Source organism: Poecile atricapillus, chromosome 4 (assembly GCF_030490865.1).
Source record: "Poecile atricapillus isolate bPoeAtr1 chromosome 4, bPoeAtr1.hap1, whole genome shotgun sequence".
Taxonomy (NCBI): Eukaryota; Metazoa; Chordata; class Aves; order Passeriformes; family Paridae; genus Poecile; species Poecile atricapillus.
Window position 1 is genome coordinate 4443624 of NC_081252.1, and position 22946 is coordinate 4466569.

Below are 22946 nucleotides of genomic sequence, written 5' to 3' on the forward strand. Positions count from 1 at the left end.
CTGCAACAGCTTGGCAGGCTCAGACCCTAAATGACTCACCCAGTGTCTGAAGGCTTCAGAGCTCTGCAGACAGAAGCAAAGCCGTCAATATCAGGCGAGCACACTGCTCACGTGGCCTGCTTGGAATTTAACAGGAAAATCTGAAAACGAATGTGGCAAAAGCCCAGCAGATCACCAACCTCCCAGTCCGGCGAGAGACGTTCCCATCCTTTGCCCGTGTCCTGACAGACTGCAACTTGTCAATGCGAGCTCCATCCGTCCTACACGCGGTTTCTGTGAAGGGAGGAACGAGGCCACGCGCGGATCCCGCTCCGGATCCCGCGTAGCGCCCGGGGCTTTCCTGGGAGCTGACAAAAGGGGTCGATGCTACTCCGCTGGCAGCAGGTGCATAGGAACAGTTGTCGGGTTCGGGTTTGGGGCTTTTTTATTCATTCTCTTATGGTTTCTTGGGTTTGTTTGGTTTTTATTTTTGCTGGGAAGAGCGGTGTCCGTGAGGTCCTGTCCTGACGATGCCGAGTGAGCCGGAGGGGGCAGGAATGGGCCTGGCCGGGTCCCCGCCGGTGCTACCTGACCTTCTGCAGCTCCTGCCGCAGCCAGGAGGGCAGCGGCTGCCCCAGCCTGTGCAGCAGCTTGGACAGCTCCACGTTGTGCTCGCGGTAGTAACTGGACAGAAACGCTCGGGACTGGGAGGGGGGAAAAGCAAAGCAAGGTCAGGTTAGAAGAAACCACAGGTGCTCTGTTCCCCCTCTCATGGGGGGCACTCGGGGCTCTCTCTTTCAAAGCTCGAGTTTCTGTTTTTTAAAAAACATCCACCCAGTGAAAATACGACAAATTTAAAAGAAAAGGGGGAAAAAAAGAGAAAGAAAACCGGTGTGTTGCTTTGGGGTCAATATTAAAACTGCTCCCATAAATTTCTAAGAAGCCCTTACCTCTTGGTCCATTGGCGGGTATTTCCGACCTTTGCTTTTCCCCAGGCACTTTGTTTTCCCTCCTTCCAATAACTGGCACCAGAAACCTTTCTGAGGGTCAAACCTGTAGAGGATCATATCTTTTAAACAGACCTGGCTACAGAAACATCTCCTGGCTACTGAGACAACAGTGTTAGCCCACAGTTACTGCTGCACACATCTCTCTCTAGATGACTGGAACTGAGAGCACAGAGTGGGAAACAGCTTCCCTCTCCCGTGGAAGCTCTGGGGATTCATTTTTTTCCCACAGATCTGCCTTGGAAGTGCCTAAAGGCAGGGAGTTTCTGTGCTCTAGCTGCACTGGGTAGTTTTTGTTCTGCTTGTGCAGCACACAGGGTGATCTGCAGGTGTCCTAGGGAAGCTCTGGTTGGGTGCTGATGATTTAACCCGCCTGAAAAGTTGGCTGCTCCCTTATCACTGCATCTAAATACCATTTTCGTTCCTAAGACGGCATTGTAGCATCAACACTGTCTCAGCAGCCTTATCTGAGACATGCAATTTGATTGTGATGTCTGAAATGCAGAGATAGAAGAGGTTTAGATTAAGGCTTGCAAACACGCACTCGCTGAGGAACGAACAGCACGTGGCGCTAAGTTTGGAATTTATTGCTGTGGGACTTGCAGCAGGCATAAAACATCCAAAGGCTGCTACATTCCTGCTACTCAGCAGATGTTTGAGAAGGATGAAGGGTAATTGGCCAGGACACGGTGTTAATTAGTTACACAGCACCTTTCTGCCCCTGCTCTGTCCGTACAACACGGACGCGCCTGCGGTTCGCTGCTGTGCAGAAGAGAGCAAATTTCAGAAGGGTGAACCTTCTTCATGGGTCTTTTCTTGCCCAGCTTATTAATGCAGGCCTGACCTTTGTTTCCTAAATTGTCTCTGCAGCTGTACCAATTAAAAACAAATAAATCATTGATTAAATGGGTATATTGATGATGGATTCGTTTCTGCTTTGGCCTTCTCCATCTGCTCCTCACATGGTGAAGTGCTTTAGCTGCCTTGCATTAATTTCCCAAGAGGAGCAGCAAAATATCGTGTGCTGGGTGAGAGGAAAACTGCATAACTCTGCCCCAAACAATATTCCTGCCTCAGAAGGAGCTTTTTTGAATATTATGGTAAGGATGTGCACTTTTGGGAAGAGGAAAAGAGGGTGAGACAGTTCGGGCTGAATTCAACCCTCTGCGTTCAGGAATCACAGAACTCTCAGGGCTTCTGTAAACGTAATTGGGCAGAGTGGAAGTATTTATTTAAAAATAGTGATAGCCCTAAGGCTAAAGCTACAGGGGAGCATTTTAGAGCTGTCAGCAGAAATCTTCGGAGGCCTGGTTCTCTTCCCTTCCCTGCAGAGGAAGCCTGGGGCAGAGGCAGGGTTTTGGGAAGGCAGTACCTGCTGCCAGAGGCAGGGAATGCCTGCGAGGGCAGAGCCAAGCAATGCCACCATGAGGATCTTTCTCTCATTCTCTGACAGAATGTAGCAGCCCTCCAAGGGAGAACATTTTCCTAAGCACGTTCTGCTTACCTTGTGTTTTCCCTGAGCCCTGCCTCTGTGTCCCCTCTGCTCTCCTCCCATGGCTCTGGATAGTGCCTGCCTTCTGCCTGGCTTGACTTTACTCTCCTGCAAGACTTTCACATAATTACTCAGGGTGATGGACTTGCAGCTCAATGCTGTTCACAGGACTGGCTCCTCAGGCTGCTTCCTGACACCTTTAAAAATGTGTGGTGTGCAGTTGTCAGGCAGTGACATGACCAGGAACAATCCTAGGCAATCTTTTCCCCTTTGACAAGCCCCACCAGAAAGCAGCTGCATACTTTACTGCATTTTGCCCTTCCATCCCAAATCTGTGCAGAACTGCGTGCTTCCACAGCACATTTGCATTCTTGATGCCTCTAAACAAGGAGTGCATAATTTTATGGATCTGTTTACAATCCATTTTTCCTGTCCAAACCAGTACGAGAGGCCAAATTTCTTCGTGCTGTGCGACTCCTCTGACTTTAATTTCATTCCAGAAAGGAAGATATATGTCTGTGGGCGTGGATTTTAAGAACCCAGCAGAAGGCACTGCAGATGTGCAGTTGTGAGTTGTTCAAACATCAATAGCTCAGCTCTGTGATCAGACTCCTCCTCCCCTCCATCCACTTTGGAAACCAGCAACTTAAAAGATTGCGTTCTGAAATCCAAAATTCTTCCTCTAGAAAAAGGTTTTGGCAGAGAAACTTTCTTAAGCACTGATGTCTTGCTTTGAACCTGTGATATCAATAAGCTGAACCCTGCCAGGAGAGGAACCATTAAATGGTAATTGTGAGCAGAGAGGAGCAGTGTGGGGCAGCCACAAAGTCTGTGGCTGTGTTTCCCTCAGGACCAGCCTGCAGGGAAGGTGAAGCAAAGGCTTTTCTGCTTCCCACTCCATGTGCTGGCTCGTGCTCCCTGCTTGCACAGGGACTTGGATAAGCCTCCACTGCAGTGCCAGGCTTCCCAGATATCCCAGGGCTTGGGCTGTAAGGAGATGATGCTCCTCACACAGAGGCTCAGGGCAAAAGCTCCTTACAGTTTTCTGCTGGACTAAGAGGGGAGAGGGGAATTCAGCCCAATCTCTGCAGGAGTGTCAGGTGTCAGCCCTACATGGAAATCCAGACAGGAAAATGGGATTGTGGAATGAGTGGTTCTAACCCAACCTCTGCCATCAGGCTCATACAGGGATGATAAAAACACTTAAGCCAAACTTTCCACACCTGACACTCCAGGCTTCAGCTCCTGGAGACTGACAGAAGGGAACTCCAAGCTTTTCAAAGTTATCCTTGTCCTGATGCATTGTCTGTTTGTAATTAATAATCAAGGGATGCTGGTGGGAGGGGGATGTACCCTGGGATCCCGCAAGGCAGGTAAAGAAAGGAATACACTCACGTTAGGGCTTCAGAGTAATTGTAATGAGGAGAGACTCCCAGAAACTTCTGCACTTCATCCATCACCGTAGCAGGGTCACTTCTCAGCTGCTGTCCATCAATAATGAGCAACTGCAGGGGTAAATATGGCACTTACTTGGAAACAGGACTAAGTTAAACAAAATAATGGCATTATTTCACTTCTGTGACAGCCTGGGTTTAAATTAGCACCTGACTTTGTACAGTGGTTAACAACATTCATATGGATGAACTCCTTTTTTTAGGTTTACTTTTTGCTTTACAGAGTTGTATTTGCATAGGTGGGCACCTTGCAACTCTGTGTGTGCACCTTGTTCTAATGCAGGAGTTAAACCTCTCAAGCCAAACCTGAGTCTCAGAGAATTCTGACAAGAAGAGATAAGGAAAGGATGTCAAATATTGTTGAGTTTTATAAGGTTTCTGTGGGCAATCTTGAGGAGAGAAGGCAGCAGCTCCAGGTGAGGGCAGAGGTAGAACATGGGATACTCATCACCTTTTGCATGCTCAGAGTTTGCCAGGACATCCCCATCTCCTCTGGAGGAATAAATTGGGGTGAGGTGGGCGAGGAGGAGACAAGCAAGGCCTGTTTGCTCCCAGAGCAATACTGCCCTTGCTACCAGCTCAGCAGCTCCAGGCAGGACTCCCTCCCCATTTATGAAAGGGTACAAAGGCCAGAGATGAAAGAAAGAAGTAAATGACTATCTGAGATTTTCCTCCCTTCTCCTGGAAATGGGATTGACCTGTTTCTCCTCTCTGTAGTACAGCTGAGATTGTATAAAAAGAAAAGTGAGGATTGCAAGAAGGCAGAGCATCTAGGTCTTTTTGTTTTCGGTTTTTCCCCCATGTCCCTGACAAAGTAGGCGACACTCAGCTCCTTTCAGCAAAATTCTGCCTCACCCAGAGGTCTCTGGGGATCCTTGTTCATTTGCTCCTCCTGAAACAGCCTTTCACAGCTTTGTCTACTGACATGTGGCCATGTCCTTGGATAAAGAGTGCCCATGCATGTACTTTGTAGTACTGAAATGTTTGCTTTAGGTTCTTTTCTTATTACGAATTCAGCAATGGAGATATTCTTTAGATCTATGCCTTTAGGTGAATTTGTCATGGCAAAGGTTATAAAAGACCATTTGATAGAATAGCTGAAGGAAGAGGGGGCAAAAGGAGGAATCTATGCTCCAGCCCAAGAAGGGCCAATTCCATAGCAGGACCCAATAAATGGGAAGCTTTCTATGACAGGGACTGAGTGGGAAGCAGGACAAAATCCCTTTTTAGAAAAATCCCTGGCATTTTCGAAACGAATTTTCCAGACCTTCCCACAACATCTCATGCTGCAGCTGCAGCTTTCTCGTGCAGCAGGAGCCTCGAGGACTCCTTTGGGACTTGCCAAGGCTCAGGGAGCCAAGCCTGGCCCTTACCTGGGAGGCAGGGAAGTGCGAGAGCCACCTCTGGATGTGCAGCGCGTACCAGCCGGGCGTCAGGCAGCGCTTCTGCAGCGCCCGGATCTCCGGCGCTGCCCAGGGGCTGCAGGTGATGACTTGATAAAAGTTGAATTTCAGGGCAGTGGGGTCCTCGTGGGAGCGCTGGTGCTGGTGGGAGATATTGAAACACGTTTCACTGGGATGCTGGGGATGGAGCCTGGAATCCTGCAGGAGCTGCCAGGAGGGCTGTGCTGGCGGCCCCCGGCTCCCGCTCAGCGCCAGCTCTGCCGGGCAGGAGAGGGATGAGGGCCAGGGAAGCAAGGTGGGGACAGCACTCCCTCAATCCTCCCCTGGGGAGTGAGGAGTCACTCCTGTGCTACTTTGCCTTGGCAGCTGTAAAGGCAAAGTATTACATACTTTGTATTACAGGGGCCCCTGGCCATGTTTTATCCCTTGCAGAACTTCCTGGCAGTATCAGAAATGATGTGTTTCCTGCTTATTCCAGCATTATCAATCTGAGTCTATTTTAACACCGCATTTAGTGTTTCCTTTATGTGCATGCCTACACCATATTTCATGAGCGTGCCTGTACATTTCGCTAAAAACAGAATTTTTAAATGGTGCAGATTTTGTTACGGAAGGGCGTGGGCTCGCTAAAAAACAAGGGAGAGCATCCTGGAGTTTCCTGGGGAAAACAACAGGTTTGCTTTTGTTTCCAAGGAGAAAAAAAAACAAAGCCACTGTCTCCAGACACAGCTCTTTTTAGCTCCTTGGAAACTTCAGGAGACACTGGGTCCATTTGTGCATTGCTGAGCTGACGCTGGGGGAAGGGATGCGGGGCCAGATCCTCAGCAGCAAGAGCTCAGATTCCCTGGCTGGGCCCCTGCTCCTTTTCCCTGTGTATCTCCCTGCTCTCCCTCTCTGCCCTGTCAGCTGTAATTGAGATTAAACTGTTTGTTTCCAGCTGGTGGCAGCTCTGTGCTGGGAAGTTTCATCATTTCTGACACCGGTGTCGCAGGTGCCAAGTGCAGAAGCTGGCATCCAGCATCCTCCTGCTTCCACACGGTGCCAGTGCTGTGCAACAACTCCTGCTCCTCACTCAAGGACACTCTGGCTCCACCGTGCATTCCTTGAGGCAAAGAATCCCCTACCTGGTACCAGGAATAGGCGCGGTCGGACGGGTCGATGAGGATGGTGATGATCTTGGCCTTGGGGATGAGGGAAGCAGCTCTCTTGGGAGCTTCCTCAGAATGGAAATAGTTGGCACTTTTCTCGAAGAGGAGGTCGGTGGTGATGTTGGAAGGAGTGGGGAAGAAATCCATGTACCTGGCAGGGGAAGAGGCTTGTTAGAATTAGCAGTAGCACAAAAGGGTCATGGCCCCCGTGCCTCCCGTTTCATGGGGGGCGAGAAGGTGAATTTTCAGACATAATTCTCAAGAAGCAAAATTGAATTTGTCAGCTCAGCCCAGATGGGAATAATGGGAATGCATCTTGGCTCTTAGGTGGTGCTGGTAATAGCTAAAGCCCTCATGAAGTCTGGTAATTAGGTTTTTCCTGTGATGGATGGGATTTTTGCTAATAACTTCAGTGTCAAAGGGATATCTTTCACCAGTTTGGAGGGAGTTCAGTTTTAGCTGCAGAAAAAAAATGGGAAAAGCTTCAAAATGTCAACATTTAATGTCAACATTTAAATGTCAAACTGTTTAATTTTAACATTGTTGAAGTACTTCATTTTGGAACTGACATATCTTTGCTTTTGGACGCTCTCGGAATGCAAGATTTGAATTTTGGCTTTGGATGGTCTCTTCCATTTAAAAATTGATTGGATGGATTCTCCTGAAGAGATAAATGGAACCTTACTTCATGAAAAGCCATGGAAGGAACAGAGTGTAAGTCAGTGCAGCTACAGCCACAACAAGACAGAGATGTTATTCAGCATGGAGACAGAACTCATGACAGAGCTGCCTCTTGCATTCACTTGTGTGAAAACTCAGAAAAGTCTTACTGTAATAGCTAAATAAAATTAGGGCCTTGATTAAATGTCCCATCATTACCAATTAGATTCTCTTTCTATCTGATAATTCCAAGCATAACAGATTCATCCAGTAATTAAACCGATGTCACACCCGCTCCTGGAATTGTTCCTCTGTGATTTTCCGTGTACTGAGGATGAGCACCTCGTTTTTCTCATTCTTCTTACCAGTCAATTCCCTTGTGGTAGTTGTTGCCATTGAAGAATTGAACTTCCTCAAAAGTTTTTGGACTGGGGAGATTGCTGATAATGGAAGGATGCATCAGAAGGAATAAATAAAGGGCTGTTGTTCCTATGCCAACAAAAAGAGATGCCATTAGGAAATATTAAAAAAAAAGCTCCTTTGACTTTGTAGCAACTTTTTAAAACTCTCCTTGTGCTTCTTACCTGTTTTCTGGGGTCCTATCACCAGGAATTTGGGCAGGTGGTCACAAGTTTTGTCTCTGGACCAAATATCCCTGTGTCGTTTATCATCGCACGGGTTCTGGAGGAGAAAAGGCGGTTGTGGACATGGCACTGGGGGGATCTGAAATCTTTGCAAGGTCTCAGTGCTATGCACTAATGCCAGAGCCTTACACTGAACAGCAAAATCCCTCTGTGTGCCTGTACAATGGTTTGGAATGACTGAGAACTAGGTTCAGTCATTAGCAGAAAAAAAGAAGAAGGGGGAGGAAAAAGATTGAAACATTGATTTAATCACGTTTCCATCTGAGGTTAAAATGGAAACCTCTGAATAGCTTGGAGGCATTACTTTTTGAGCTGTCAGAATGGTTTCGGATGCATGGGGCTTAGTGCCAATTTTAATTTACGTGAGAATGCAAAAGGGAAGGACAAAATAGGGATGTGGGATATTATTCATCTCCTTATCTTTCTACTACCTATGAATGCAAAATAAAAACCTGGGAACAAAAGGCCCTGCAGAAGAGGTTGGGACTGGCTGCCTCTTCAAAGCAGTTATCATACAGATGCTGCTTTTGCATAGTGTTGGCTGGTAACAGAGCATACGCTTTGCTGGGGAATCAAATTAACAAAGTATGACGGAGAAAATCATTAACTGATGGGAATTGCTGCGGCCCAGTGGAAATATTATAGATTTATACTTCCTTTGTAGCTGAGCCAAAAAAGAATAGGGGAAATTTTCTGCACCTTTTTGCCAGTGAAAGCCCTAAATAACTGCACAGGTTTCCTTGGTGCCACCCTGGATTTATGCCTGCCTGGCTAAAGGCACAATGTGGCTCACGGTGTTCCAGTTCAGAAAAGAGGCAGGTGCATGTAACCATTAAACTGCAGCGCTGGGATCACATTCCCATCCTTAAAAAAAGGCTTTTTAAAAGATGCTTGTTTGTGGATTGCAGCTGGAGGAGGAAGAGGAGGTGACTTTACCTGCCAGAGAGGGTCTGTCTGCTCGGGGAAGAGCTCGAAGTACTTCTGAGCCAGCTGCACGGGGGGCAGCGTCTGCAGCTGGAGGTTTGTGGAGCTCTTGACAAAGCTGGCAAGGTTGGCAAAGGTGTACAGGCCCAGGCGGTCGTTCCCGTAGTTGGACAGGTGGGTCATGAAAATGCTGATCTGGGGGACAAGAGGAGACTTTCAGGCAGGGCACACCAAGAAATCCAATATGCTGCCTCACCCCAGTGCTGCCTAGAATAGCATGGCTGTAAGGAAGGGAATAAATTCTGGCACACAAACACTCCCAGGCTTTGTGAATGATGGTATCTCAGCTAAGTATCTCTGTCTTTTTTTTTCTCCTTAAAGCTGATATAACTTGTCTCTTTTTATCAGCCTTCACGTGGCCACTGCCTTGTAGATCTCATGATTTATTTCAGAAGGATAAAAAGAGTTTATAAGAATAACGTGACAAATGTATTTCCCAGCATTTTCTTTCCACGAGGTGATGAAACTGAGTTTTGTGGCTGGTTTGCCTGTAGGTTATCATTATTTACTTTTATGAAGATGGCACCAAAACTAATGTTGTCACTTGGATGTTTTAGACAGCACATTGGCCTGAAACAGGATGGACTGACAGTGAAACCTGATTACAGCTGCAGGCAGATTTGGGGGACTGAAGCACCTCATTCTGAAGAAATTAGCTATCAACATTGAGGACACCTGATTCCCAGGTTAATGGTTTGCTTTGCAGAGAGGTAATTGTGTCTCTAATTGTAATCAGGTGAGGATGATTAGGAATGGATGGAGTTTATCAAGTCATGCATAGGCAGTAGGGAAGAGGTTGTAGGACTACACGCACACCTTTCTCCTTTAAAAGCTACTACAGGAGTCTTGTTTAGGTCAGTGAATTTTGTTTTTTTTTAATTAAAAATTAATTGAATTAAAGGGCTGGAGGGTAGCTGGATGTGGTTTGAGTGACACCTTGCACAGCCCAGGCATGGGGGACAGTGCTTAGGCAGCACTCCTTTGGAGCCTGGAGTGTGGGTCAGATGTGCTGGAGCTTAGGCTCTGAAATACTTCTGTGTGTGTCTTGGGAAGGATTTTAGCTGTGATTCACTTGAGGAGAAAGCTTTCCCTCCAGCAGGTTCCTGCTCTGTTATCCCAAGCTTGTCCCTAGCACATCAGAGGGAGAAGAAGCCACCAGCCCCCTGCTCTCACCCTCTTGCTGTGCCAGGGTGGTGCTTCTTTAATCTTCAGCCCCCAGCGTTGGGAAACATGTCCATTAGTTTTTTAAATTATTATCAGGGCTTTCAGTACCTCTCCAAGGGAGAGGCAGATGGAGCTTAGGAGAAGGGGTCCCTCACAGCCCATCTGCAGTGGGTTTGCATTCTGCACACTTTATGCCATAGAAGGTAATTTATTCTTCACTTTTGTTCTGCTCTGGGCCTTGGCTAAGCTGAGATTGGAAACTGTGCAAGCTGTTTTTTTCTGTGGAAACTGTACAAGTTGGTTTCTCCTGTGGATTGATTTGGTGTATTCCAGTGCCTGAGTGTTTTGTGACCTCAAGTATTTGTTGTAAAACAGAGTGAATCTTAAAATTACCCTGGACTTGGTGCATGTCTCTATGTAGTACCCCAGAAACTTATCAGGAAGGTAATAAATCAGCCACTCCTCATGAAATATGCCCTCAGCCAACACAAACAGATCCTTGTTAGTTTAACTCCTGTAAATGTGAAAAGTTTTTCCTGCAAAGTGTTTTAAAGTGATGAAAAGGAAAGCACTCATAGGAAATGTTGATGGAGAATATCACCTCGTCTCTGGAGCGTTTGTTTGATGAGTGCTAAAGGCTCTGCCAATGACATTTGGTATTATTGCAGTAAATGAAGTATGCAAGTAAATCTGTGTGCTCTTTGTGCTTTGTTTACACTTCAAAATGGATGAGATGGTTTTTAATGTTAAAATGTTCTTGTAAGAGAGGAGTATTAGCTTATTCTAGGAATTTCATTAGGCTGCAAACCAATTGAAAAGATCCAATTAGTCAGTCTTCATGAACTCAAAAGATCTTGGACATTTCTCTTGACTACTTTTGTTCCGTTGATCTTTTTGGAAGTGAAAAACCCTCAGATATGATGTGTTATTTGTGAATAAAATGGGATTTTATTCTTTTCCATCTACCTCCAAATGACAGGGGATGAGAGGTGAAGGGTTTTAACTGTTCATGTTTAGAACATGGATGTTATCAGGTTGTTTGTAAAGTAATGGCAGGACCATTGCACTGTTTCACTCTGTGGTTTTTTGTTCCTAGGGCTATTCCACATCACTTAGATCTAGAATTGAGATACACATTGTTTTTTCTATACAGAACATTTGTATGTGCAGGCTTGTGTTATACAGAAAATGAAACCTCCAGTAGCTAGTGGAGAGAAAAAAAGGCATTTTAGAAAGATTATTGGAATATAAACCAGTGCCTTGCAACTGCATTCTGTACTTAGAGTTTGTATGCTTGCTCTGGATGCACAGCCCTATTAAAGTAGAACAAAGAGGTTTTTTTTCATTCTGTGGTTGCCAAACCTAGCACAGATTTAGCTAAAAGCACATGCCTTCAGACAAAGGCTAGCCACCTGCCTCTGGAGGGCACATCTCAAGGATGGCAATCCCTTGTTGGGAATAAGATATTGGCTGATTGCTTTCTGTGGATATCTGCAACTCTCCCTCTTCATCTATCAAGCACTTGCAATGAAAAAATCCATTAGCAAACTTAGGTATGAATGTGTTCCACCTCCTCCTCCTCTCAGCCAGTCCATAATTAAATAGGATCAATGTTCCCTCTTCGGTCCTTTCCTCCTGCTGCTTGTTTGGCCCTGGCCCATTGCTGAAAGGAGCCAGGGTTGGGTGTCATGTGGGAATTCCCCTGTTCTGAGAGGAAATTGATGCTTATTGTCTTGAGAGGCTTTATTTCCTTGCCTTTTCACCTCTTAATAAGATTTGCCAGAAGGGAGGAATTAATGGGAGCAGCGTAGCTGGGCCTCGTGTGTGACAGAGCCGTGTTGGGCAATGCGCGGCGTTCTCGCCGGAATGTTCGAGTGCGTTTTTCCCACCAGAATGAGTTCTGCCCCTTGGATTTCTGGCTGTGCAAACGGGATGGCAGAGCTGGGGGACGCAGACCTGCCAGGTTTTCATGTGCTCATCTCTGCCAGCCTGGCCATGGCAGTGTCTTTTCCAGTCTGGAGCGGCTCTCCCACCCCAGCAGCCTCTCCTGTTACGGATTTCCAGGCTTGTCCCTCCTGAGCCAGAGCCCCGGTCCCTGATAATGAATCCTGTAATGCAGCTGCTTGTGAGGCTAAGAGGAAGCTGGAGTTGGAGTTTGTGTTGACAAAGCACTAATTTTAATAATGACAAATGGTTTCCCTAGAATTCAGCACTATTCATATTCATCACCCTTCTGCTGCTGAAGCAAAATCATTTATATGCCTGAAAATCTTGATTTTTTTTTTTTTTTCCTCACTTTTACTCTCTTTTCACTCTGCACATCTGTTTATACTTTAATGTTCTTGACAGTATAATCAAATATTTTCCAAATATACTATCTCTAAAGAAAGCAACAAAGTCAGTGTTTGGACAGAAACATTTTTGCCTTTGATTGAAGGGGAAACAAAACCATTGAATGGCATTTTATTTCCCATGCCCGTATTCATTCCCGTGTCTGCTCTCCACCTCCAGTGCTCCCAGGATGGGAGTGGAAGCTGCTGTCCATCAGTGCTGGGAAGTGGCCTTGGGACAGCTGTACAAATGCTGTAGAGCCTCTATGTTGTTTTAAAATTCCCTATTGGAAGAGCAAAATTGTTTCTCATTTACCCGGGACCGCTTTCTGCTTTTCCATTGTTTAGTTGGCAGGATTAAATGAATTCCTTAGTATTGACAGAACAATCCTGTGCCTTGTTCCTTTCCTTCTGAGAATACAGTTGCTAGGTTTGATATTTTATTTTTTTTTCTATTATCTCTCCTAGTTTTGCTTCTAAAATAAAGGCTAAATCAGGAGCACATTCCAACACAGCCGCTGTTCCTTTGGTCACACACATTTTTGACACCACAGATGGTGGGGTCCCAGACGAAGAAAACTGGTTGGGAGGTTCAAATCCATTAGTTATTTATATTAATTATGTTTGGTTTTTTTTTTAAGCCTGCACTTAGAAAATAATGGGATTTATTTTAGTTTTTTGTGGGTTTTTTTTTTACTGTTAGCACATGTGTTCAGAGGATGTGACAAAATAACTGCTGCTTTTGATGAATTTGTGCAATTGGCGTGTAGCTGCGTGAGGGTGGGAAATGTGAATGGATGTTTTATGGCTGTTCATTTGTCACACTTGTGCAAGTGATCAGCAGCACAGCTAATTGTGGCCAAAGCTAAATGAATTCTGCCCAAATGCGCTGCTGCAGCTCACATCTGTGGGCCCCAGGAAGCCTTTGCAGAAGTCTACAGCAATTCAATCCTCTTGTTATTTCCATTTTCTAGTGAAATTCATGATATAGGAATTTGTTTTCTTGCCATCTGTGTTTTCTCATTGAAAAGACTTCCTTAGACTATAAACTCTCTCAAAAAAACCCCAAATATCTGTTGAGTTCAGACTTGAGAATAAACCCAAGTTCAAATTAAGGAAATAAAGCAGATTGCAATGGTTTTGGGTACTGCTGGCTTAGGTCAAGCTGAACATGAGGCAGAGCTGTGGAGGACAAGGCACATTCAGGCAAGAAGAAGCCCAAATGATGATGAGTTGGGATAAATGCCCATAGATGACAGTTTCTCTGTCGTTTCTCCTTAGAGATGTGGTAAATTAAGATTTGCTTCTAATTGTGCTTGGATTGATGGGATAATTTATGTTTTTTATCCGTGACATGACACTCTGTAAACTCCAGGTAGAGGAAGGCAATGCAATCCTGGCATTCCCTGTGGAAATGACTAGCCAGGACCCTGCCCAGCACACCAAGTTACAGAGCAAGTGTAAATCATTCTGTTTATTCAGAGCACTCCGATAAACACTAAGAGTTTTCACCAGGATATTTTCTTTTGGACTGCAAAGAAATGCCTGGAAAATGGATATAGGTTGGAGATGCAGGAGATTTATCATTTGTTTTTATAACGGTTGTACTGTCATGTTGCTATCTTAGCAGTTTTCTGATTGCTCTGGGTTATAGAGTGTTCATAAATGATGATTAATTAATCCAGTTTGGTGGCCTACTCTGAGCAAACAAACCTCAGAGTTAATTTAATTCTCCACTCTTGGATTCAGAGGAAAAAAAAGAAAAGGGCAGCATTTTCAGTTCACTAGAGGATATAATATTCTCAAATCAGCCGCTTTCCAATTAATTTTGAGCGGCGAACACAGCGAGGAAATTTTGTTCTTGTCCATTTACTTCTATTAAGGATTCATTTTCAGTAATCAGAGAGTTCTGAGTCAGCTTGTTTTCACCTGAAAGGCTTGCTCCTGACACTTGAATAAATTTTTGCATGGTGTGTGTACAAAGGTAAAAGATTCTTTCCCTCCATCCCCAGTACCTTGTTGACACACGGTCGTTTATTGTTATTTCTGCCATCACCCAACTTGCTGAGAAGGACTTGTGGTAAAATAGCAAAAAACAGCAGCTTTCAAAAAGCAGGAAAATGTCATGAAAGAAGGAAAGGAGATGTGCTATCCTTGAAATACTTTGCTCATGCTCTGGGTTTCAAGCTAATTAGTTTCTAAATATGCTGCTGAAGGCTTGAGTTTCCATGGGATAATATTTCCCTGTAGAAGCTCTGTGCAGCCATGTGGGATGAGGAGGAAAAATAATTTACTGAGGGAGAGAAAGATGCAAAACCGTGAGGAAGGTCAGGGTTGATTTGGTGTGTTTATGACCATTAAGATAAATTCTGATGTAACTTGTTAACAAAACTCCCTTTTAATTTGGTCCAATGAACCTTTCCCTCTTGTCAGGTCCGAGAGGGACACGTCCCTGTGGCTGTACCCTGATAATTGCAGCTCCAGGAATATTGACATTTTTTAGTCTGCCTGCCTTTTCCTGTCCCTGAAATGTGCTGAGATGCTCAGCTCACAGGGCCCTCAGCAGAACTGCACTGTGAATTACTTTTGGATTGCAGCACATATCCTACAATGCCCAAGGTTATTTTTTATTCTTTCTATAGCTATGCTCAGAGAAACAAAGCAAATAAAAAGAAAAATATTAGCAACACTCAAGATGTTCCATAATAACATTCCCAAATCTCTTGCGGAAGGTATAAATTAACCCCTCTCTGCATTTACTTTTAATATTCCGAAGCAATAATGTGTGATTTTACTCTCTCTGTGATGAGAGAGAGAGAACAGGGAACAAGAACAAAATCTTCCAAGTGTGGCACATGCGGGACGTGGAGAATGTAGCTCGAGCAGGCTGGAAATGAGCAATAACCCTTTAGTCACGGTGAGAGTTTAAAAATGGAAATGCCTTTAAGTGGCCTTCAGAATTAAAAGCGTCCCATGCCACTTCTGAGGGAGTTAGAATAATAATGTACATTATTATGGGCTGCCTGTAGCTTCTGCTGAGGGGAGTTCAAAGTTACTTTTCAATCACAGGTCTGATTTCGCTCTAGACAACCAAATTCCCACAAAAAAAAAAAAAAAAAAAAAGCAGCTAATCTTCCTGAAATTCATCTGCCACATTTCACCTCTGGTTAAAGCTTCTTAGGGGTGTTTGATTGAAGTGGGAAGAGAAGCCTGAAGAAGTGTTTAACTTGTCCCTTTTTCTGCTTTTTTTCCATTTTTAACCTGATCTGTCAGCTGCAAATACGTGATACTTGGGTGGGTTTGTGGGCCAAATGTGGTGCAGGGTATGCCTGACTCTAGATCCTCTGCGGTGAGACAAGTGTAAATCTAGAGTAGGGAGGCTTCTGTGTTCAAAAATATGGAGAAAAATGACTTGTGCCTATTTTTGTGGTGAAACCATGGAGAGGAGTCAGTGGGAGATGGAATAAAAACACCCTGTGAGAGGAAGGGGGAAAGGAAGAGTCAGCCCAGGCAAGATCCTGTGTAACAAGGAGAGAAAGGAGGAGTAGGAAGGGCACTGCAGGAAAGGGGAGGCAGGATTCTGGGTTATCCTAAAGCTTTTCAAGGTGAACAGGTAATGGGAAAAAATGCATCTCATGGGCAAATAAATCCAATTCAACCGGGCCGGTGGGTGCTGCTGCTTCTCCTCAAAGCCCCTTACACTGATTTTTGCTGTAGTGTTTGACTGAGGAGCCTTTTGTGCTGTCACTTGCTGGCTTTAATAAAAAGCTCTCTGGTTTAAAGAGGTGGGTTTTTTTGGTTTTTTTTTTAGGAGAAATGACTCTCTCGCTGTTGTTTGTAGAGGCAATAATATTTAGGGCTGTATTTATTAGCTTATCTTGGCTGTTAAATGTTTATGGCTGTTGTTTATGGTCTGTGGAGCAGGGGAGGGAAGGAGAGGAGCCATCAAACAGATAGTGGGAGACCTTGTGGATGCTGAAGAGGTGATAAATAGAACAGTTTGTAAAAGCATTAAACGTGTCACGGCTTTTCCCGGGAGACTGAATGAAGGGCAGCGGTCAGAGAACCCATTCACTTTAGAGCCTGACACTTGGATGTGGAAAAATCCCCCTGAAAACTTCAACTCCAATGGAGTTCTGTAACTTTTCTTTTGGGAAACCTGTGTTGTTTTCTGCTGAAACCATTTCAGCTTTGGGGACTGCACGTTACAAATGGGTCGCTTTTAATTGTGAATTTTGATGGGTTATATTTGGAAGCCAAGCGAGGGATTTGCTCTTTTCATCCCATTTGCTCTCCCCACCTCCTGCTCCGTGTTTGGTCATGATTTCAGTTGCTGGGAGCATCACAAAATACCTTGGCACACCACAGCTTCCACACCAAACTCCCTTTCCAATAAAATCCAGGCTGGTTTTACTGCTGGTTAACTTGGGAAAACCAGAAGTGCCTGGATAGTTCATGGGGAGATGTTTAAAAGGAAAAGAACTTGGAACAGCACTGGTGAAGCCAACAATGAGGAAGGGAGATCTTAAGGACATTCTCTGTGAGAAGAAAAAGTTATTTTAAAGCACAATTAAGCTAAGCAAATAATGAGAGGTAGAATTCTAAAAAGGCTGAAAATAACTGAAATGTTGAACTGCTTGAAATGCCATAAGTGTTTTTTCATCTTATATAAGCCAATGAAGCAAATGTTAAAAAAATATCATTAAAAGCACCTCAAAGCACTGCAAAAAGTTGTACAGAATTGGGAAGGTTGAGGAAAAGATGACATCATGCTGTTCAAAATAGTTTTAAACAGAAAATAAATTTTTATGGGTTTCAGGCTGACTTTGCTTCTGCTGCTGGAGCTGTGGAATGCTGCACACCTGCAGAAAACCTAAATATTTTTTTGCAATGCTGTTCAGAACCAGAAAATTTTCTACCATATTGACATAGCTGGGTGCTGTTATTTTCCTATTAAGGACATGGTGTTCTTGTCTGATGCTCTTTGGTGTTGCATTCCTGGCTTTGAAGATATGAGTAGCAATGTAATATTTTCCTGTTTTCTTGCCTTAAGATCTAACTACATTTAATAGAGATATTTATGCTGTCACAAGAATCTTAGTCTTGGGACAAGTTTTAGTTTGCTATCAAAATTAGATTGGGCACAAAACCAGTTTTGTAAGGGCTTTTTTACATTTGGGTTGGTTGAAGCTTTAGATGTCTTTTTTTCCTCTTCTTTCTAGTGAGTGTGGTGGTTCTGCTGCTCTCTTTTCACTGCTGCTGTGCAAGTGCTGATGCTACAGCTTTTGGGAGGTTTGTCCTAATTAAGATTGAGCAACTAACTGGGTTTTGATGTTTTTCAAACCACATAGTAAATAACATCAAAAATGATTATAACTTTGATTGAACATCCAGCTTTGGTCTGGCAAGGGAGATAAGAAACTTCTAGCTGAAATTTTTCTTGCTTGTATCAAATACTAAAGCAGAAGTCCGAGAAGATAATATTTCATTTTCTGCCCCAAACTGTATTTTTATTTCTTATTTGCACATATATCTGAGGCTCCTTGTGATTGTTCTAAGCCTCCAAATGAAGGAAACCCTTCAGGAAGGGAGCTGGATTGATACCTTTGAAAGAATTTCACTATTTGGGTTTATGTCTAGCCCAGTCTGTTTGCTGAGCCTTCCCCAGTAATTTTAATGAGCTTTGCTTTGAAGTGTTTATGCAAAGTGTAAGTACCCCAAAGTGCAGACTTGAGCAGCCTGCTGCCTTAGCTGGATTCTGGAAAGGTCTGCCTGGGATTTTTGCAACCCTCATTAAAACTCCAAGGAAGTTGGTTTGATTTCTGTCTGTCTTGGTGGAATTTATCCCTCCTCTGCCTACTACTAAATCATCTCTGCCAGACATGACTCATCTTTAGGATTCATAAATTAGGAAGTGAAAAGATCTCTCTGAGCCACAGAATATTCAGTAGAAGCCATTTAAAAAAAATTCCTTCAGAAGATCCCCTTGACAATCTCTCTGCAAACTTTATTCCCATGCAGTGTCCCTTGGGCACTTGGTAATTTAACCATCTGTGTGGTATTGCCTCATGGAAGCACAAACACTTCTGGTATTTGAGCTTAAGATGTATTTGTAATAAATTTGCTGAAATTGCTAACCACGACCTGAGGAAGGGACAGAGTTTCTATAAAGCTCTGGAAAAGTTGTTTAATCAAAAGTTGATGATTGCAGTTTTTTCAAATACCACCACCGATATCTACGGCGTTCTCAGGTTACCGGGACATAAATGGGCAGAAGAATTTGGGCTGTTCTAAGCATTGCTCATGGGGAAAGGAGCTCTACATGCTCTGCTGCACTGCCCAAATCTGAGGAAATCTTCACATAAGTGAGAAATGCACAGGTATTCATCCAACTGCGATAAAGCTCAGTGTGAATTCCAAGCTACACTTCAGGATGGGAAGAAAAGCCAGCCTGAGAGAACTGCAAGTAATGGGGAGACAGGAAAAGGAAGAGGGATGTGTTTTATTCTCAAATGAGGTGTCATGTGTATGATATAGAAAAATTCCTGATAGGTTTGTCCCATTTCTTTAAGACCACTGAATCCAACTCAGGACACCAACTTACCCAGGCAAAATGTTCACTCATAAGCATCTAACTGTATAATACCAAAAATCTAAGTTTAGATGCCTAAATAAAAGTGACCTGGATTTGAGAGTCAGCCCCACCTGAAGTTTCTTTAGCTCTGCAGAGGAGTCAATGAGGACTGCAGGTTAAACTCGGTGAAAATGAGGCCACCTGGCAAGACAAGGGACATTGATCTTGTGCCTAGTGCAGCTTGTTGGGTGGAAAGGGAAGGAGGGAGGACAATGACAAGAAGAAAATAATTGATATATGTGGGGGTTGGGGCTCTTTGCCTTCATCTTCACACCTCTAGGCTCCTGTCTTAAGTGGCATCAGTCAGTTTTTTAGCAGCTCAAAACCTATTTTTAGGAGCTGGTGGTAGAGGAATGATATCAGGCCTGAGCCCTGGGGTTTCCATTGAGCTGTATGAGGAGGGCCTGAGGAGCCAAGCTAGTGAAAAAAGGTAAAAAATGAACAAGATGAGTTTTTTCTACCCTCAGGGGTTAGTTTCAGCCTCAGACAGGTCTCTCAGGGGGACCTGGCTTCAGGCTGAGAAACAATAGGGAGCTGGAATGAATGGATTTTCCAGGTGATTGTTGTATGTACAATTGTAGCTGGAAATTGGCAGACGAGACATTTTCTGCTTAAACTGCTTGTTAACTCCGAGCAAGTGATCCTGGTTTTTATTTCCCGACCTGATCTCCTTCCCTTCCTCCCTCCTTCCTCCCTCCCTGTTAGTCAGCACATCCAAAAAAGAGCCAAAGAAGGTACCTACAGGATTCAGGAGAATGGTGAGGAAGAGTTCACCTCCTCGGATACTTTTGTCCAGCTCCTGAGGACCGCCAGGATATTCCTTGTAAAAAATAGTGTGAGTGAAAAGGCCACAGGTCTGTCGAGGGAGCACCTGGGAACAAAGGAACAGCAGCTTACAGGTACTGCAGTGACATAATCAGCCTGGGGAGGGACTTTTGTTTCCCTTAATTCAATACTTTTTGTGCAGTTAAAACAGCAACCAAAAGCTACATTTAGCAGAGCATTTGGGCACATGTGTAAAAACGCTGCTGGTTTTGAGTCAGTTCTAGTAGTAAATGTACCCTGCAGGAATTTTTGAGACACTTCCTTTGCCTTGTTTAGGGGATCACAATTTTGACTTGGTATGCACGGGCAATATTCAGATCAGCTTGTGGGACTTCAAACCACCCCTTGGAATATTTGTCAGTTCACTTCAGCACACCCAATGTCGAGGTTTGCAGCTGGCTGGTAGGACAGGCCAAAGCACTTGATAAGTTTTCCTGTCCTCTGTGCACTTTTCAGAGAAGCCTCCTCTCCCTTTCCAAGAGTGCACAGGCTCTAAGAGTCAGACAGGTGTCCCAGCCCTGGCTCTGAGAATTTCAGGAGCAGAGCTGAAACTTCAGCCTTGCAGAAGTGCTGGAGGAGATTACTTCCACCAGTTCACCTTCCCAGGTGATGGCTTTCTAATCCTTTCATGCATAAAGATGAAGCAGAGCTGGGAACAGAGGTCTTAGGCAGTTTAATGATTTCAGAGAGTTGGTTGATGGCACCACGAGCACATTTAGTTTGAGGAATACTTTTGCACCTGTCTCAGTCTGTTTGACTCTGTTTTCCCCCCCTCTTTTAAACCACCTAACAAAGGCACTCTTTGGCCATCCTTACAGCTGCTGGATCCCAGGGAATTTTAAGGGAAACTGGAGGCACTGAGGAGCCCCAGTGGGGTTCCCTGCACTACTATTGCTATGAACATGGAAATGCAGTGTACCATGATGCCATTGTGGATGAAGCCCCGTCTGTACCGTGCAGGCTTCAGGTGCGGGTACTCTTCCGTGCTGGTGACGCGGATGTGCCACACCTTCTTCCAGGCCTCGTAGAGCTGCACGTGCACCGGGTACACCCCGGAGTGGTGCGGAGCCACCGCGTAGCCCATGCCCGTCGGGATGCCGTGCTCCTGGAGGGATGGACACAGTTAGGAACACAGAAAAAACCACTCCCTGAGTCATTATTCTGAGTTGGTTTGGTCTTTTTCCCCCACACAGTGGTGTTGGGGAAGCTGCTGTCCCTACACAGAGTTGGAATCTCCCTAGCACGAGCTGGGAATGGGAGGGAGGTGGAGAGAACTGGAATTCCAGTGTGTTAACTGCGTATTCTCCTGGATTAGGTTCCATTCCTGTTGCATGGAATAGATTTGCCTCCTGTTCTATTACATATTGCACGTATTTTAACATGCATCCTACCTTTCTAAGCTAGTAAACAGATGTGGAAAAAAAAATGTTGCAGGGATGTACATGGGATTTTATTTCCTAGTTCTGGTATAGGAGAAAGATTCCTTCCTGGTTTAATAAATATTTCACATATCCTCTGAACCTCCTTATTTTTTTCCATGATATTAAAGTAGTAGCAAAGAACCTTGGACCGCTTTTACTTTTTATAAATATTTATATTTAGCTCCATTCCTATATGGAAATATGTGCATCTCAATGAATATTATCTGTAGGTTCTCTTGAAAATCTGTTCCAAAGACACAAATTCATCTTGCTCCCACTACTACTGGACACATCAGCTCTTTTCTACTCCCTTAAATGTGATGTGCAGAGGGAAAGGCTGAAATATGAGATGATTATTTTAGGGGTTTTTTCTGTCTTTCCTCTTGCCCACATTATCCATTGATTACTTTAATTCCAGGAACAGCAGGTTCTGCTGGGCATCCTGAAGTACTTAACAAAGAAAGGGTTTTGAGTCATTGGAAAAAATTAAGTTAAATCTTAACTTAGGGAGCACTCATTCCTACATCACATAATGCAACCACTTAAAATGATCCACTCCTTATAGTCAAGACCTCAGGTTACTGACTGATCTTGTAAAAGAGAAACCCAAACTCTGTATTTTGTAATTTACTGAGAACAAAATGTAATTTCTGTTTATTAATGCTGTTGCCTACTTGAGAGGCATGAGTCAGTTGCAAGATGGAATGAGGGATAGCTCTATAGTGGGACATGGTAAATCACCCTGTTCTTTATTTTTATTTTTTTTCTTTTGCCATGAACATGTAAAAAGGAAAAAGCTTTATCAAAAGACATCTTTAAAGCTGGCCATTTATTGCCAGGCCTGAGAGCTCTGCGATTCTCAGTCTCTCGAGCTGTTAACCTGAATATCCTGTCTCAGCCTCAATATATAAACCTTCACCAAATGTGGGGAAGGGAGAACACAGAAACCTGGGTGTAAGGCAGAACACTGCTCTGGGTGCCCTGTCCCAAAGCAGGGATCTGGATGAATATGTGTAAGAGCCTGTTTATCTCCTTATTGTTTGATGCTGGAATTGCCATAGCAACAGGATGCTGAAATGGTGATCTGCCACTGACAAATAAAATTAGGCAGCTTTTCAGGAGTTCTCGATGTAAAAAACAAATTAACCTCTGAGTAAAACCTGCTCACAACGTAGTTCATCACACAAATTCATCAGGCACTCAGATATCCAATACAGAGTTAAGAAGAAACAACTATCTAATACTTGTATTTTCTTTGGGCAGTTCTCTTTGCAGTTTACCTGGGAAGATTAAGTATTGTGTGTCCTCTTTTAGTGATTTTCTATTGCGCTTTTTTTCTTTTCCTCTCATTTTGTTATTAAGATTACCTTGGGAGTGAAAACCCATGTGTTAAAGGAGGAGTGTACTGGTGTGCCAAGATAGGAAAAATACCTGTATGGAACATTTTTTCTTGTATATTCTAAGGAACAATTTCCTGATTTTCACATGCAAAATATACTTTGGAGTTTTTTTCATTTCAAAACTTGTGCCTGTTTGTTTAGTTTGGAATGTAGGTATGATTTGCCATTGTCAGAGAAAATAAGAACTAAAACTTTTCATGTAATAAATTTTATGTCTGCTGTAGATCTTTTCACACAGACAGTCAAGGTGCAGGTGTGAAGGATTTTATTAGATGAAAAAACTAAATACAACCTCAGCTGAGTTTGCCCAACCTTTTGGCTTTGTCTGATAGCAGGTGATGCAGCAAATGAGTATTTCAGAAGAACATAAGGTGAGGCAGAATGGATCTCATCCTGCTGCA

The 22946-nt window shown here is 44.0% G+C and overlaps 1 protein-coding gene across 1 annotated transcript in view; it reads right to left on the bottom strand.

The window, feature by feature from the left end:
- Positions 1 to 406: 406 nt before the first annotated feature.
- The window catches only part of LOC131578853 (bifunctional heparan sulfate N-deacetylase/N-sulfotransferase 4), a 51059-nt gene continuing 28519 nt past the window's right edge, over positions 407 to 22946 (bottom strand). The window contains exons 4-13 of the mRNA XM_058838090.1: positions 20644 to 20829; positions 19642 to 19770; positions 8724 to 8906; positions 7728 to 7824; positions 7509 to 7632; positions 6460 to 6634; positions 5306 to 5476; positions 3874 to 3983; positions 930 to 1032; positions 407 to 683 (exon numbers count right to left, since the gene is read on the bottom strand). Of these exons, the coding sequence (XP_058694073.1) occupies positions 564 to 683; positions 930 to 1032; positions 3874 to 3983; positions 5306 to 5476; positions 6460 to 6634; positions 7509 to 7632; positions 7728 to 7824; positions 8724 to 8906; positions 19642 to 19770; positions 20644 to 20829 (1398 nt within the window). The 3' untranslated portion in view covers positions 407 to 563. The remainder of the gene's footprint in view (positions 684 to 929; positions 1033 to 3873; positions 3984 to 5305; positions 5477 to 6459; positions 6635 to 7508; positions 7633 to 7727; positions 7825 to 8723; positions 8907 to 19641; positions 19771 to 20643; positions 20830 to 22946) is intronic.